The following is a 17969-nucleotide window of genomic DNA, read 5'->3' as shown; positions in this document are numbered from 1 at the left end:
ATAAATCTTTGGTGCAATAAACAAAACTTGATAAGATCAACGATACATACCATGCCCTGCAAGTGCTAGAGCAGGGACAGCAGCAACTAGGCTAAGTTCAGACTGCAGGCAAAAGTGGCAAGTTTTTTTGCTCATATGTGACACAGATCTGTTTATTTCATAACAGTGCGAACAGCAGGCTATGTTCAGATGGCAGGGAAAAGTGGCCCAAATCAGATTTTTTTTTTTTTTTTGTCATATGTGACACAGATCTGTTTATTTCATAACAGTGTGAACACTGGAATGGAGTCTGATCTTTTCCATTCTGATTTGGGCCACTTCCATATGTGGTCCTAAATCAGATACAGGTCAGATGTTTTGTAATGCGACCTCAGTCTGAACAGTGAATATCGGAATTCTTGCTGCTTTTAAGCCACTTTATATCAACATTCGTCACAATTCTACACTGATGGGAGTCACATCTGAAAGATTTTACAAACCGGTGGTTCTTTGGGCACTGAGTGAATATGGAAGACGGCAGCTAAGTTAGTCATTGGAGGGACAGTGAGCTGTTATACTTAAATGTATTACAGTGACAGCTCTATACAAGCCAAACTTGGAAAACCTATAAGAGAAAAAAAACCTTTGCTCTTTCTCCTCATCCTCGTCCGCATTATCGCCTGCGCACAAATTTGCTGCCTTCCGACTGTGACACATCACCTTATAAATGAAGGCATAAACGCTGACTTCAGTAACCTGTGTGGTTACTTCCCTATAATCCCTGTTCACACTGCATGCCTTAAAGCAGACCTTTTATGACCCTTTTTACAAGATGTAAAATAAGTATCTGATGCCCCCAGGGTGTGTAAAGTTTTAGCTCAAAATAACCCACAGATAATTTTTTTATAACATGTTAAAAACGTTTTTGTGTGTGCCCATTTAAATACAAATTAAATCCTGGCTCCCTTTGAAGAAGAGGGCAAAGCTTCAACAGCTCGTGCTCTGGCATACCGACAACAAAAAATCAGGACAATCTCACGCACTGAAAATGACAGAAACTGTCAGCAGTATGCTGTATGCTGCATAGAGACAGAACAGGTATAGTTTAGTTTAATTACAGTTATAACTTATGTCAGTGGTCAAGAACATATGTCTTGCGAGCCACTCCTGGCTCTTTGATAAAAATCTTTTGGCTCACCAGGTCTCACCCTTTACCAACAAACGATCGATTCAAAATTCGGCATTACTAGAGATCAGCAATTCCTTTGTTGTAGAGCCTACCGAAGTTTATGAAAAGTTTATAATATATTTCAGGTTGTACCGACCAAAGTGTGTGTTAAGCGCTGTTTGCGATTGTCACGACAGCCATCAATGGCAAACCACTTACATTTCAATGGTAACCTAGAGCTCCTGCTACGCTCAGATTCAAGCGGCTACGCAGCTTGTTTGAGGTAACGGCGAAATGAAAAGCAGCGAAAATGTAAAAGTATGTAAAATAGTGACTGGACTGAAATATATCCTTTTATTGAAAAGGGTGCTCTTCTCTGCCAAGAGACATTTCGAAACAATGCACTGGTTACTTTCTCTTTTGCCACATAAACCTTTATGTATTAAAATGTGTCATATTTATATCTGTATGATAATCTGCGCAGCTTTTCAGTGGGCAGGACTATTGCTGTTATTAATAATGAAACATGAATAAATGAAAAAGTAAAGAGCGGGTCATGAAGATAAAAAAAAGGAAACTTAAAGCTGTGAAAGAGAACTGAATCCGCTTCTGACAGGATGTTTCTGTGCGCATGCTCCAAGTGGAACACGGAACAGCACAGTAGCCTTGGTCTTCAGTTGCCTAAGTGGTCAAATACACTCATTGTTGGTGAGTATTTACATGAACACTATCGACATAAGCATCGTGCGTGTGCATTGTTCTTCACTTACACACACACACAGTGAGAACTCTGAAGAGAATTTATGCTCCTCAGGTGGTAAATCAACCTCAAAGTCAGAGCACAATTAATTATATTTGTGTATTTTAGTTGTATATGGACCTAAAAAAGTTACTATTATTAAAATAATATTGAAAAAAAAGCATGTTTTGTATAATCTTTTAGAAAAAATCATTAACAAAAAATGGCTCTTTGGTCAAAAAGGCTCCTGACCCCTGACTTATGTTGTTGTCTTGCTTTCTATCCACTATTAGTACAAGCCTGTTGTAGTGGACCCAACCCAAATGATGGCCAAAACTTCACTGGTGAGTTTTATGAAGTTTATTGTACATCACACAAAGATGAAGTGTCCGTTTTCACTCCATAAAATCACAGTAAGAGCCGAATAAAACAGTACAAGAAGTGCGCATTAAAGTCTAAGCCTAACCCTTATCCATAAACTCTCTCTTCCCCTTGCATTATCATCAACATTCACAACGAATTACACAAAAACACTGATAAACAAAAAACAAATAAACAAATAAATGCTTAATAAAATGGTAAACTTTATATCCATAAAACAACTCTGATGAACTCTACTAAAGTGTGTGCTCTCCCTTTCATTACTGCCGTGACCAGTATCACCTCAGAGACATAAGCTGGATCACAAACCGTTTGTACTGATCCATACTTGAGTAAAAACTTTTTAGCAAAACCTGTGTTTTGTCTTGGCCCTTTGCAGTCTGGTGTAAAATGATTTGTGCAGACATAAACGAATTTAGGTATATGGGGGCACATACCCTTCAAAAATAAAACTAATCCTCTGCGTCTTCAGCGACTCTGATGTCAGGAGTACATGAAGACTGTTGTGTTCACTCTTACATCCAACAACAAAACACCTGAGTTGCTCACGAGACAGTCTTGTCGCTACAGCTGCTCCGGCCTGGAGAAAATGGTGGACGGTATACAACTCACTCAGGGCGGGGTCTATGCTAATACAGCAGAGTCCATTAGCAGTCGTTGATGGGGCCTAGGAATTTTGTGACATTACAAAAAGTAGAATCTGCAAACAGCTTGTTCTGGGACACTTCTTATGATTTTTTTTTTTGGCTGTTCACATCATCTTTTAAATGTGGCCAATTTAAGATTTGAGTATGAACTTGTTACGGTCCTGAACTGACCCGTATGCGCAAAAGAACAATAACAAAGACAGCATGCAGTCATAACTTCCATATGACACTGTAAACACAGAGAATTTGTGTGCAGGCAATAATGAGGACGCAGACGAGGATGAGGAAGAAAGAGAGCAACATTTTTCTAGTACAGTTTTTCCTTAAGTTTTGCTTGTATAGAGATGTCACTGTAACACTTATGAGTATAACAGCTCACCGCCTCTAAACTTACCAACATTTTTGAAAAGACATTCATATGTAGGCACAATTCATATATCGTCGTCTTGTCAAAACCAATTCAAACCCCAAAGCCTGAGTCAGTCAGGTATGTCCAGACTTTTGACTGGAAGTGTACAAAAGGAAAAAGGACCTAAAGATTGTGTTGAAACTTTTATTCCTACTTTAAACCTTTGGCTCAGATACATTTTTGAAGACTTACCAGCAGTGTTAATTTTGACAGCAAATTTTAATTTAGTTTTAGTCATAGTCTTTTGACTAAAATGCCATTTAGTTTTAGTCATATTTTAGTCATTGGAAATTGTTTTAGTTTTAGTCTAGTTTTAGTTTTACTATTTAATTTAGTTAAATTGAAATGCATTAAGCATTTCTCTAACAATACACAGATCCTATACACTGATATAGGTAGGCCTACATTTTCCCCAAACTGTTTATGTTCACCCAACTGTACTTTGCTTGCCAAAGCGGACGTTTTTTGACCGTTCAAGTGCAAAAAGACACGAAAGAGCAAAATTCAGTACTTTCAGGGATATCTGAACACTTATCATTGAGGTACTATTATAGTTTTTGTTTAAAATTTTTATTAGATTTGATTTTTAGTTTTTCTGTTTTCATTGTAATTTTAGTTAAAAGTTTTAGTAATTTTTTGTGTTTATGTCTTTTAGTATTTGCTTTTAAATGTCTATAATTTTTTATTTCTGTTTGTTATTTTAATACCTCAGGTTAAGCTAAAGCTTAGACTTTACATTTTTTTTTTAGATATTTATTTTTTATTTCAGTTAACGTTTACTTCAAGTAATGAAGATTTCTTTGGTTTTAGGTAGGGATGTCCAGATCCGATCACGTGATCGGAAATCGGGCCGATCATGTGGTTTCAGACTCGATCGGAATCGGACATTACCTCCCGATCAGGACTCTGATATATATGTATTAGGGGTGCAACGGTTCTCGGTAAAAAAATCTAACCATACGGTTCTCCACATCTCGAATGACGACGCATCTATTGGATGATATGGTTTGTTTAAAATAGCAACATGGAAAACAGACAGAGTTCAGATAATGTTTGTTTCAGTCGATGGATGCACAAAACGTTACAACAACGATAATCAGAAAGCGTGGACAAAACAGTCACTCTTTGTAAACTGTTAACTGCGAGTGCCTACTGTAATGTCCAGTCATTTACGCCGTCATCACCCGGGTGTTGATAGTGCGCGAGCGCAGGTGAGACCAGAACAGCACACGTTGCTGTCTGTGTTTAAACTAACTCATTTAAGCCTTGCTGATTTAAACCTTAAAGAACAAGATGCGAAAGAGAACTCGCATGCGCTGAGAGAAGATTTGTGTGCGCTCATCCGAAGCGCGCACACGCTTATTCCAGTCAGCGCGCAAATACTGAGTTCTCTTTCAAGTCTTGCGCTTCGGCAGCCAAATTCATACAAAAATTATGTCAACATGCCCGTCCTAGCGAGTATCCTAGCAAACATAGTCGGTTATGTCTTAAGTGAACGTATATTAGTCGAGAAAGACAGCGCATGTGGAACAGTATATGTACTGGATCGTGCATGGGAAAACAACTATTCCTGCTGCCTGTATTTAATGTTAAATCAAACAAAAAATAACAAAGAAATCACTGCTCTTGACTGAATAGTTTTTGTAACTTCAATAATAATTAATCTTTATTTATTTTATACAGTAAAGATAATATGCAGTGCAGTGGTGTAGTCCTAAAAAAATAAGTGGTGTACTATTACCCTAGTAAGGATGGGTGATGAATAGTTTAAAAAGCTTATAGCGTTTTAAAGTGTTTCACTCTCAATATATATTCAAATGAATCGCACATTTTATCATCAGTGTCGGGATGGCTCGTGGAAATCTTATCACACTTTTGGAGCGTGATAAGATTCAGAGTTGCCTATGTTTATGATTCCCGCACCACTCATGCATTAAATAAACAAGCTTCAGTTTCGCTGATGGTCTTTTGTACGGGAACTTAGTGCTTATAAAAGCACTGAACGCATGATGTAGGCTATATAATTAATTAAGTCTTATTTATTCACCATATTTCTCACGCCGTGACCGCTGCAGTGAGAGATCTGTGCTCAATGCACGGCTCAAAACACCGAGTGGCTTTGATCGGAGTTCTCTCACTGCAGCGCGAACACGCACTGTGAAGCCTTTTTTAGCCGACAATGATGATTACAACAAAGAATCGCGAGTTTACACAACAGCATTGGACGCACAGTTAAGGGGGAAGCTAACAGGAGAATATTTTATGGACTTTCGAAGCAAAAAACAAATGGGTATACGCAAATACTGATCCTTACAAGTCGTAATACGCAAACAGCCCTGAGCAAAAAGTAAGCATACGGCGTATGCGTGCGTATGGCCCCGACTACACCACTGATGCAGTGATATTTTATATTTGATTGCTATTTGAAAACTGTTAGATACCTGAAAAACCTGAAAATCACTGTTCCTGGATCTGTTTTTTCGCTCTTCTTTATTCTGTAGGCTATTAAGTATCGGATTGGGACTCTGTATCGGCAGATACTCAAAATCAAATGACTCAGAGGCAAAAAAACGTGATCGGGACATCCCTAGTTTTAGGTTTAGTTGACCCTTATACTTGTAAAATATATTGATTAATGTGTCAAATAATGTTCTTAGTCTTTCCTTCGTGTGACAGAAGACACAGTAGTTTACTAAGAATTGAATAGAAATTAAATTAAATACAGTTTATTGTGTAAACAAAATAATGACCAGGAAAAAAATCATTATAAACCATCATTATACACAGTGACTCTTATTTTGAAATGTCTGCAGTCTGCACTGTAGCAGGCTGCTCATGAGGGTGATAGAATATGCATTCTTACAACTGTCTAAAACATACTACCATATAAACATTGTGTAGTAAACATTGTCATAATTTATCAACATTATCTTGTAAGCAATCGCTTGACATAAATGTGCGCTATTTATTAATAACTAAAGTAGTCTGAAGTGCTGCTGCACAGGCCTGTAGAGCTAGCAAAAACGGCGCGTTTCCCGCAGTAAGATCAGCACATTACACATCAAATGTGCGCTTCTTCCACACAGGACAGCAGTCTTGACTGGATATCTTCCCAAATCGTCCCTCTCTTTCATTTTTGTCTCGTTTTTATTCATTGACGAAAATTAGAGTAGATTTTAGTCATAGTTTTAGTCATTAAAAACGCATTTTTATTTAGTCATCGTCTCGTTTTCATCCGTGAAAAAATGTTGACGAAAATTATGACGAAAATTATTCATCAACGAAATTAACACTGCTTACCAGAGCTCCAGACCATCTTCCAGCAGGTAAACATGAGGGGGCTGCGAAACATCTGTGCTGAGCTGGATAACAGGTAGGAGGAAGGGATACAGATTCTTGCTTTCCGCTCCCAGGCCCTGAACAATGCAAAAAAATATAACCAATCATAACAGGGCAAGGGAGAACTGATCAAAACACTTTTTTCAGAATTAATTTTTGAAAATGTCTTTTAAAATTTACAATTTTCAAAGCCCTGAACATTAACTGTGTTATACATTCCTAACAATACAACAGGTTGTACAATGAAGATGCTGCCCAAAAAAAAATGTATTCAGATAAAAATGTGTCAAAAACAGTTGTCAGAATAAGCAGTGCTGCCAAAATGAGTTTCATTCCATCTTACAGCAGAGCACAACAAACATCATTTTCTGTCTGAATAGCAGCAGGTGCGATATTGTGTCAGCTTCCCATACTCTCTAGTAAGGAAATCTCAGAAATACACCAGCGGCTGTGTATTTTCTGGGTTCATTCAAGGGCCGATCTTGAGAGCCTTGCCCTCCCCTGGGTGAGATATGCCCACTCAGCCTCTGACTGATGAGGGCTCATCACATAGACCACCGCAAAGGGCTCTTAAGTTCAGGACATGACTGCCTTCTGTGGTCTGCTGATTCTGAGCTGTCCATCAAAATCACAGATGGAGAACTCTAGGGGGCTTAGAGAGGGTAGAACTGTACCATCCGTAGAATCCAGGTTAAGCTTTGTTACTGTCAACGGGCCAATGGTGAAAAACAACAAAAATAAGCCAAGGACACCCACCCGCAGACACCACAGACAAGAGTCACAACTTGGCAAGAAAGGAGACAAGTTGTTGAGGAATGGCCGTTTGAAAGTTGAGTGTAACAATGAGCTTTTGTCATGCATCTGGATGTTTAAAAATTGGGTTTGTGTTTTACTAAATAATGATTCTCATTACTGTACTGTAACACTTTGTCCTAATAATAAATAAGCTAATAAGCTTATATATTGTCACTGTTGGGCAGAAACCTCTTATGTCCATATTTATTTTTTATATATATATATACATACATATACATATACATAATTCATATATATACACAAATTCATAATACTAATTCGAGTGGTACTGGTGGGTTTCCACGGGAAATTCGATCATGCAGCCGTTCGTCTTTGCATCATTACGTCACGTCTGTTTGCATAAAGGAGTCCCGGCTAGTAGGCTATATGGCATGAGAGGATGCTGCAGGTGGCGGATCATTTATAGCCTTTTCTCACAGCAGGTGGAATAATTAAACATCATTTTGATGGCAGATTGTATGGTGTGACAAATTAACGTTAGAGATTAGACTGTACAGAAACTGAAATCTACAGGTAATGCTAATACACACTAAATACACAGTCACACAATGCTGATGTTGTTAACTAACAATTTGAGAACAAAGTATAACAATAATTAAAGCTGCAAGCAGTGATGAAAGGGCCCTCGCACCCAGGGCCACCACCACCTGTTAAGCATGTAAATATAGGAAAAATATGGCAAAGTCATATTGACGTGCCACACTTCCTTCTGTCAGCAGGTGGTGCTTTGACTATAACTGAATATTGAATTGTTGATGTCTTCAGGCCAGGACTATTATCAAACGTGAAGTTTGGAGCAGATCGGACATTGCATGCTTGAGTTACAACAACTTCCTGTTTTGTGGTGTTAATCGCATACTTTAGCACTTAGCCAAGTGTTGCATGACTTTAACATGTTTCTAGCATGTTTGGTACTTCATAGCATATATACAGTGGTGCTCAGAATTATTGGCACACTTGGTAAATATGATGAAAGATAACTGTAAAAATAAATCTGCATTGTTTATCCTTTTGATCTTTAATTCATAAAATGAGTAAAAATCTAACCTTTCATTACAGAAAAAGAATTGAAAGTGGGGGAAAGTCACAGAGAATGTTTTTTTCTCCAAAACATGTTGGCCACAATTATTGGCATCCTTTTATTAAATAGTTTTTGCAACCTCCTTTTGCCAAGAAAACAGTTCTGATTCATCTTCTATAAAGCCTGATGAGTTAGGAGAACACCCGAGAAGAGATCAGAGACCATTCCTTAATGCAGAATCTCTCCAGATCCTTCAGATTCCAGCTCCATGTTGGTGCTTCTTCTCTTCAGTTCACTCATTTTCTTTAGGGTTCAGGTCAGGGAACTGGGAAGACCATGGCAGAAGCTTTATTTTGTGCTCAGTGACACATTTTTGTGTTGGTCAATTTATCATCACTATGGCCTTAAGTTTAGACTGACCAAATATAATGTTGATCTGATAAAATCTCTATGAGGAGTAAATCACAGTGTAAAACATGTCATTCCCTGTTGCCTGCAAGTGGTGCTACGACTATAACTGAATACTGGCATGTAGATGTCTTCAGGTTAGTACTCTAATAAAACATGTGAAGTTTAGGGCAGATAGAGGCAGATTTTGCAAAAACTGCAAAAATTTTGCAAAAACTGCAAAAATTTTGCAGAGAAAATTAAAAACATCTCACTTCCTGTGGGTTTTCTGATTTTGCACACAGCGAATTTTTTGTAGGTATTGGGCTGTTAAATGCGTCTACCAAATTTTATACATGTCTGTAAAAAAAGTAGCGCGAAGGGCGCTTGAGTGAAATTTTGTAGGTGGCGCTATCAAGACATTTTGCCACACCTAATTCTGAAACTCACATCAGACATAAATTTTAACCACTTCTGACGCGTGTGCAAAGTTTCATGAGTTTTTGCGATACATTTTGGAGAAGAAGAATAATTGACCGAACAATTACACTAGGGTCCTCACACCATCGGTGCTTGGGCCCTAATAATAATTTGCATGGTTTGATGTGGTATGAGCTAAGCAATCGTTAGATTTAATCACCATTGTAATGCTTTTTTTTCCCTCAGTTGGTCAGAACAAAAGTGGCAGTTACTTGTTCAGATGACATTTTCCGGTGAAAATTCTTATTTTGGTCATATTTCCAAGAGTACAATCTGTGATTCCGAAGTACAGAAAATTTACCAAAGAAATATTCCAACTAATTCACAAAAAAACTAGTTTAACAAAAAATGTTTCCAAACATTCCAAATTCCAAACAAAAGCTTCATCCATTAAAACAATGGCCAATTTTGCAGGCCACGGCATGTGCCGAGGCAATTTAGCCTCTGCAGGTCAACAAATCATATCCAAATGTGCAGTAAAGAGAGCATCCATTTTGGAGCATCTGTCAGAAATATGCTTTTGGGGATGGACCCATGATGGGGCCATTTAGGGATGATTGACTTTGAATGTTCACTGGTAATATTGTCTCTTCAGCATTCTGTGCCAGGCTGGAGAGCAGCAGCTGTGATACCATATGGCTGGCAGAGGAGGCCACAGAAAACACAAATAAATGCAAGGTTAATAGCAAACTGTCGATGGCGGGTGGTGAGATATGCACACAATAGATTGTTTCCTGAAGGACTGCTGGCATTTTAATATGCAAATCTAAGGACTTAAGCAACAACAACAACAAAAAAAGATTAATGACTGCTGGTCAACTAAGCTGGCACAAATTTTGGATTTTTGGAAGTATGCAAATTTCAGCCAAGCCTGGGGCGATCTTTTAGACTGATTCATGTGTCTGTGATTTACAAGAACTAAAGACACTGTGAAGTGTCTTTAACATGAGTGAGAAATGTTAATATGCAAGATGTGGTTACTGAAGCAAAGAGCACTTTCAAATACAAAGAACAGCTCATTAAAGCTGATGATTACTCAATAACTCTCCTCAGAGGAATATTTATTAAATTACCTCAAAATGTAAAATTATCTCTGATCACGAAAGTATAGCTGAAAATTTCAACACAGAGAAATTAACTGAAAGGCCAAATCCAGGCTGCTCAAGACATTTAAAATTTGTGAAAAATAATAGGCAGAGGAGCTCAATATGCTTTATTATTCAAATTTGCCATCATTTAAATACTTTTTGTAATTAAATAATTGTTTATAATTGTTAAATATTGTTAATAATAGTAATATTTTATAGCTGTTAATTTAAATGTGCAATTATTGAAATTATTTTTATAATTAAATAATTGTAAATAAATATAATGGCCATTATTTGCCATTATTCAATATAATTATAATTGTTTAAATATAACTAGAATTTAATGAAATAAATTTCAATGTTAAATTAATTATTTAAATGATCACTGTATATTTCAGACAAATCCATCTATTGGTGAAATCTGTTGACTTTCGCAATCATTATATACCAATGGTGACAATCCAAAAATGGGAAAAAGCACTTTATGTGTTTTTTACCCCAAGTTTGCGTGCCTGTAACTCGGGGTTTAAGACTAAGCCAGGATTAAGCCTTAGTTCAATTAGGGCATTTAAGGATCTTTATAAACGTACCCAGAAAAAAAATTACTGGTATGCATCTTGAGACAAAACAATTGCACTGACGTATTTTAAAATGTCAGTACAAGTTTCTTTCAGTTAAAACAGCTCAAACATGCATTTTAGTCTAGGACTAGCTTAAGCCTTGTCTGTGAAACAGGCTCAATGTGGCTCCATGAGTAAACTCTACAAATTTTCAGTGGTCAAAAACCAGATGTGGGTCACTGCAGGAATATCTGAAGAACAAATAATGTTGAAACTAGAAATGTATTTTGACTTTTTCTGTCAACACAATTGCATACAATGTACCTGAGTGCCACTAGAAATGTATCTTGTTTCCCTCTAACAAAACAATTCCACAGAACATATCAGTTTGAGTGCCAATTTTTTTTTCTTTTTTTCCGAAGTTTCGTTTGCATGTCTGTAACTCAGGAAATATTAAAGATATATTACTATCATTTTAAATTCTTGTTCCTATGAAACTTTCTTTTGGAATCTTCATTTTTAAGGCCCAGTTCAATCCCAGAGATATTGGGATGTCAGTGCCGCAGTATGTAGTTATGATACTGCGTATTTGAACTCCTGTTAGCTTCAGAAGCTGTTAAAATGAACACAATTCTTTCTTCCAAATATCCCTGAAATTGGTTCAAATATAGATTCATATAAATGCATTCATAGAGCAAGTTAATGTGCCTCAACTTGACAATTTCTAGTTTCAACATTATTTAGTCTTCAGACATTCTTCTTTAAACACAATAAACATGCACAAAAATGAACGTTTTTTTGAAAACCATACCATTATCGTCACTGTGTAATATACAAAAATGCAAATTTGTGAAAAATTGTGCAGTTTTTCTTTACAAAGTGACATTGCCAACTACTGGCCTGACAGCATAATACTGTGTTTTCAATCACTTTCATGGATCTGTGTGAACAGGGATCATTTTCAACAAAGTTGTCATCTATTATGGCTGCCCCCAACTAAAGATTTTTCTAGTTGACTTCTAGTCGTTCATTTAAGCCATTAGTCGACTAATGACACGTTTATATTAATTTAATTACTTAAATATACTGGGGGGGTTGTATAAATGCCTCATGCTTAAGCGCACACAAAGCTTGCGAGTCAGCGTTGGCTGCAAAGATGAAGTTGACGATGCTGACTCTGGAGAGAAATGCACCTTTCATATGGATTACATAACCACAGAGTATTTGTTTTCAATTGAAATTGGTTCGTTTAAAAGTAGATGTTTCAAGCTTTCTATTTCTCATGTCTTTGAGGAAAGCAGCCTATATGCTGAGTTTCTGTTCATTTATGTGACGTGCTGCTGTTCAGGGAGACAGAGACAGCAAAAAGCGCATCCTCTTTGTTTTCTTTATTTCACAAAAGCACAATGTTCTGTTGTTATAGTGAGAATACACAAATTAAAGTAGACCCTTTACAGTTCGGAATCATGCATTACTCTTATCTGTATGACAAAAAATATATTTAAGTTAATTTAAGTTGAAAAAATGCAAGTGATCGCGCCGGCACCTCCATGTCGTGCAGTAAAGTGCACTATACAGTAGCTGCCTTCCACACTCCGAACAAACACTTGTACACGACTTGCATTTAGTCGACTATAAGGGGGCAGCCCTATCGTCTATATGTGAAAATTTTTAGTTCATAATTGTCGTGTAAACATACCCTTAGACAATCACCAAGAGTCACAACCCAGTTTGCAGTATGCATAACCTAGTATCCATTTAGTCAAAATTGATTTTTTTTAAATGATGTGAAAAGTGATGTGAAAAGCCTGAATCAGCCAAGTGTTGCTCAATGGACCTCTCAGTTAAACCAAGCTCAAGATATCCAGCTACTGCAGCCTCTGGATGGTTTAAATGTGAGTGTCACTCATGTCCTCAGGGGCCGAAGTGACACAGAAACTGCTCCTGATGCACGGAGCAAAAGGGGGGGGAAGGGAAAAAAAGAGAGAATGAAATAAGCACCTTGTGGGATCCCATGTAGAGGAAAATGGAGAAGCTCTGTGGCAATTTTCAAATACACCCATCAATAACAAGCCCCTGTCCGCATGTGTGTTCATACGCTCACAGCAGGAAAGGGTGAAGTGTATCGTACTAAAATAAAAGTCTTCTGCAAAACCAGAAAACCAGAGAAGTGCTCAGCAGGGCTGGAGGGCATTTGTTCATATCAACAGACGATGACAGCGAAAATCAGGCCCCCCATCAGTGATGGTACGCACATCACGTCCAAGTCAGCACTTGAAACACAAACAGAATGCTAAACATCCGACCCGACTGTTTCAAAGGCTCGTTATCTGTTTCATTCTTGGCCCCGTGGGTATGCCGTACCTGTACAAGATGGATGAGGGTAGTGAGAATGGCACAGCGGAGCATGTTGTGTTCTTCTGACTGCTTCCAAAGAAGAGGAAGGTACTGAACCAAGCAGCCCACATACGGTCGAATCTAGAAGAGAGGAGGGGAAAAGTAAGCACTGATCTCAATCGCAAAGGAGCACACAAACAAAAAAATGTCTGAATGCTTTAGATTAATTAAAAGAAAACAGGTCAGCTTCAAAGAGCCTCTAAAATTGCTTTTAAACTTTAAAGCAGGGGTGACCTGGTAATTCTAATAATAAACTACCATTCAAGAGATTGGAAACATTACTATTTTTAATGTTTTCGAAAGAAGTCTCTTCTACTCATCAAGCCTGCATTTATTTGATCAAAAATACAAAAAAAACCCAGTAATAATGTAAAATATTATTACAATTTAAAATAATGGTTTTCTATTATAATATACTTTAAAATATAATTTATGTCTGTGATGCAAAGCTGAATTTTCAGCATCATTAAATCCAGTCTTCAGTGTCACATGACCCTTCAGAAATCATTCTAATATTCTGATTTATTACAAATGTTGTGCTGCTTAATATTTTTTTTATGACGTGATACTTTTTTTCAGGATTCTTTGATGAATAAAAAGTTAAAAAAAGAGCAGCATTTATTTAAATTAAATCTTTTGTAACAATATACACTACTGTTTAAAAGTTTGGGGTCAGTATTTTTTTTTCTTTTTTTAAAAAAAGTTATAGTAAAGATTTATAATGTTTATATATATATATATATATATATATATATATATATATATATATATATATATATATATATATATATATATATATATATATATATAAAGTCAATAATGTCAAATTATGAATTAATTAAATATATAAATGAACTTTTGACCTCCACCATCATTATTACTACTACTACTACTAATTTTTACCCTATTTTTCTTTGAACTTCTCTGAAACATGTAATTGTTCAATACAATATTGTTATGACCAGTTTATACAATGTTAAAAATATGACCTGACAACCATGTGACCACATTATGAATTCATATTTATACATTTATAAATAAAAATAAATAAATAGATACAATTTACAATAAATAAATAAACAACAGGTTATTATTATTATTAATTTGTTCCATATTTTTCTTTTGAATTTCTCTGAAACATGTCATTGTTCAGAACAATATTGTTTGTTCGATATTGTTCGTTTGCCATTTAAGTGATATTGATAGTCACTATAACAAAACTTCTGCAGCAAGAACTCATTTAGTCCTAGCAAGTGCTGTGTTGCAGATTTTTCTTTTTATTCTGCTCTTGCAATGCATTCAAGCGATTTGGTACCTGTTTTAATGAACAATATCCTATGAATTATTCCTATGGAGTATAAATCCTCCCTAATATCTCTCTCCCAATCTATTTTTGTAGGGGTGCCCTAAAACTTTATATTCTTCGCTTCTAATCCCCATTAGTATCCTTTACTGTGGGAATGTTTCTGAAGCAGAAAAACATAAAAGCAGATAGCTGTCAAAATGACAAAACATTTTAAATTTTATCCGTCAATGCTTTTAAAATTGTGCACTTATTTTTGTGTAACGCAACCTCTGCAAGCCTCATTTTTTTGTTTATGAATATATATTAATATTATTTCATATCACCTCATTCAAAAAAAAACAGTAAGTGCCAGTCAGATTTTAAAAGACCCTTTTCATTTTACATTTCCAGAACAATATAGTCAAAAAACATCTTATTTACATACAAATATACTCCTAAAACTCATGCTTCCCGTGTCATCTCTGCAACCATCTTTACTTCATATGGAAATATCTAATGTAGTTTATATTCAAGAAAATCCATATGCTTTCGCATTGTAATTGGATGCAGCAGTTTAACAAACACCCAAAAATATGGTTTTTGATGTCAAGTTTTTATCATTTTGGTGCTTTATCAGAATTTTCTTCTGCTAAATGGAAAACACAGCTTAAATATGCTGCAAACAGTCTGACACTATGCACAAATCAGTGATGACAGTATTTGCATATCTTGGTGTCATGGTTCAGGATTAAATAAATTAGCAAAACTATCTTCACAAGGGTCATATCATAGAGGTTTTGGCCTTTGTGTTTTTTTCCCCCCTCAAAATACTGCATATTCCTAAAACGAGGATTCATCAGAAAGAAATGCAGGAACAGACAGTTACTCTGACAAACTTTCATACGTTTCACTCTAATATTATCAGTTCTTCTGGTATTTATAATTAACACATTCGCATTTACCTCGCCATGACTCAATCAGCCAGGTTTCAAATTTCTGATCACTCAACAGACATCACTGATGTGTAAAGTGGACAAACATGCATCAATGTATTCATCAAATGTCAAAAAGTTGCGGAAGGTCACAATTCAGAAGGCACATTTTTGCAGCTCAAATTTCAGGAAACTCTTTTAAACTCGGGAGGAAGTTCAGAGTTCTTAAAGTTACAGTAAGTTTTCATAGTGCAATGAACTCTTATCTCAAAAGATCAAGACCTACTCGATTGCTCATGATAAAACCCATTAACTTTCCTTTTAGGGAGGACTGTGAATACATGGGCAAACTCGGAGAGATTTAAAATTGCTCTCAAAGATTTGATTTGATTTCCCAAAACTTCTGCTCAGAAATCTCCATGTGCCTTTTAAATGAGACAGCCAGTTCCGATTTTAAACCATGAGTGAAGCAAGATTTAACAAAAGTTAAAATTAGCTAAGCCTTGGCATGAGGAACTTAGTCAAAGATCAAGAACAGTTAAAGACCAAGAGAGAGTCAGATTGAAAATGGTTCGAATAGAAAATGGGGGTCAAAATGGTCAAAAGATATATTAGCATGGAATCATTGAATAGGGCATTAAATATCTCCTCTGCTGCACAAAACTGACACAGAAGATTACTTCTGAAAGCTTTCTCTGTACACACAATATGACCCTTTGTAATTTATGCATGTTTGACTGAACAAAGCTTGAATTGTGAGCTTTGTATTCTTACATGACTGTCATTCATCAAATGGCTCAAGGTCAAGGCTCACACAATTGCTTAAGGTTATTTTCAAGCAGGTCATGGCCTTGTCCACAGTCAGTATTGTTTGGTAATGACATGACATCAATATGTGTTTTTCAGTGTGCAAAAACAAGTATTTTATATAGAAAATCATGTGATCTCAGGGGTAAAGTTTGAATGACTCTGTGTTCGGATGACTTCATTTAACCTCTCACGATGACTGAAACTCACCTGGATGCTGACTCTTTCGATGACGCAAGAAATAACGTGGAGAACTTGCATTTTAGTGTCACACTCATTGACCTGTTGCAACAGCTGGAACAACAGGCCGAAAATAGACTCCAAGTACTGAAGAGGAATAAAATAAGTGTTAATGAACAAATCAAATGTACGTCAAATGTTCAAAACAACCATCTTACCGGTAAGAACTGCTCAGTTCTGAACTCGAAGTCATCGACGGGTGAGGCTGAGTTAAGTGTAATGACTGCAGGTGAGAAGCAATGAACACTAAACACACACCTGATTATCAGACATGCAGATGAATGAGGATGAGAGTGATTAAAGTAATCATACGGCACCAAGCAAACAAGCGGGTGATGTTGAATGGCTACGGGTTAATAGGCAAACTAATTACAAGCGTGCTTAAATGCATCCAATTAAAGTTGACAAATGACCACTCTGGTGTAAAGACTGAGCTTCACTCAGAGGAAAAGGATATCCAGCTTTAGAGTTGTGGCTGTTTCGATGCGAACCTAAAACAGAGAAAAATCACATTATTATGCAAAAATTTATAAAGCATGATCTGGGCTGTGAAGTATGAAATTTTAATGGCAGAATGTGTAATTTCCACACCACTAGTGACACCAAATATAACGGAAATAATGATTCGGTTTCCATCCCTTCTGAAAAATGCATTTCCAAGATGTTTTCACTGGTTCATTATTTTATATAAAGAACATTTATACCAATAAACATTTCCATTCTTTTTCCTTGACTTTAAAGGGGTCATTAATTGAGAAATCAACTTTTCCTTGAGCTTCTGGTATATAAGAGGTCATCGTACTATAAGAATATCCTGTAAGTTTCAGAACACAGTCCAATAAAAGCTTTTACTGACACCAGGCACAGTGAAAGACTCTTCCCAGAATGTGCCCATCTATGACATAGATAGGTGAAATGCTGCCTCCGCAGAAGAAATCAAGGCCTACTTCATAATTGCAAAGCAGACTTTTACGATATGGACTCGAGTAGTAAGTAACTGTTAATTCTAATGCCTGATCTGATATGTAAGGATTCATGTACAGTCAGATGTTCTTTGTCTGTGTGTCAGTAAATCAAACCAGTGACTAAACAGTCAACTTCACATTGTTTCTCTTAGCTGGATGAAAATTATCTGTTATTTAAATGTAATTAAATTATATACAGAAAGCGATCAAAGAACACTCCCTTTACAATCACTGGAGCTGTCAATCAAACAGCATGAGTTCTCATGCAGCACTCAGTTCTACAAATGCGCCAAAACTCCCGTTTTAATCAACAAATCTCTTAGTTACAT

General features: G+C 36.4%; 1 protein-coding gene across 2 annotated transcripts in view; it reads right to left on the bottom strand.

Annotated features, from left to right (window-relative positions):
* Positions 1-17969, bottom strand: part of ipo11 (importin 11) — a 178353-nt gene that overhangs the window by 78097 nt on the left and 82287 nt on the right. For both annotated transcript variants that reach the window (XM_067394838.1, XM_067394839.1), the window contains exons 17-21: positions 17133-17166; positions 16834-16874; positions 16646-16762; positions 13379-13492; positions 6624-6739 (exon numbers count right to left, since the gene is read on the bottom strand). In XM_067394838.1, the coding sequence (XP_067250939.1) occupies positions 6624-6739; positions 13379-13492; positions 16646-16762; positions 16834-16874; positions 17133-17166 (422 nt within the window). The remainder of the gene's footprint in view (positions 1-6623; positions 6740-13378; positions 13493-16645; positions 16763-16833; positions 16875-17132; positions 17167-17969) is intronic.

This window comes from Chanodichthys erythropterus, chromosome 9 (genome assembly GCF_024489055.1).
Source record: "Chanodichthys erythropterus isolate Z2021 chromosome 9, ASM2448905v1, whole genome shotgun sequence".
Classification (NCBI taxonomy): Eukaryota; Metazoa; Chordata; class Actinopteri; order Cypriniformes; family Xenocyprididae; genus Chanodichthys; species Chanodichthys erythropterus.
This window is presented reverse-complemented; position numbering and strand designations above follow the sequence as displayed.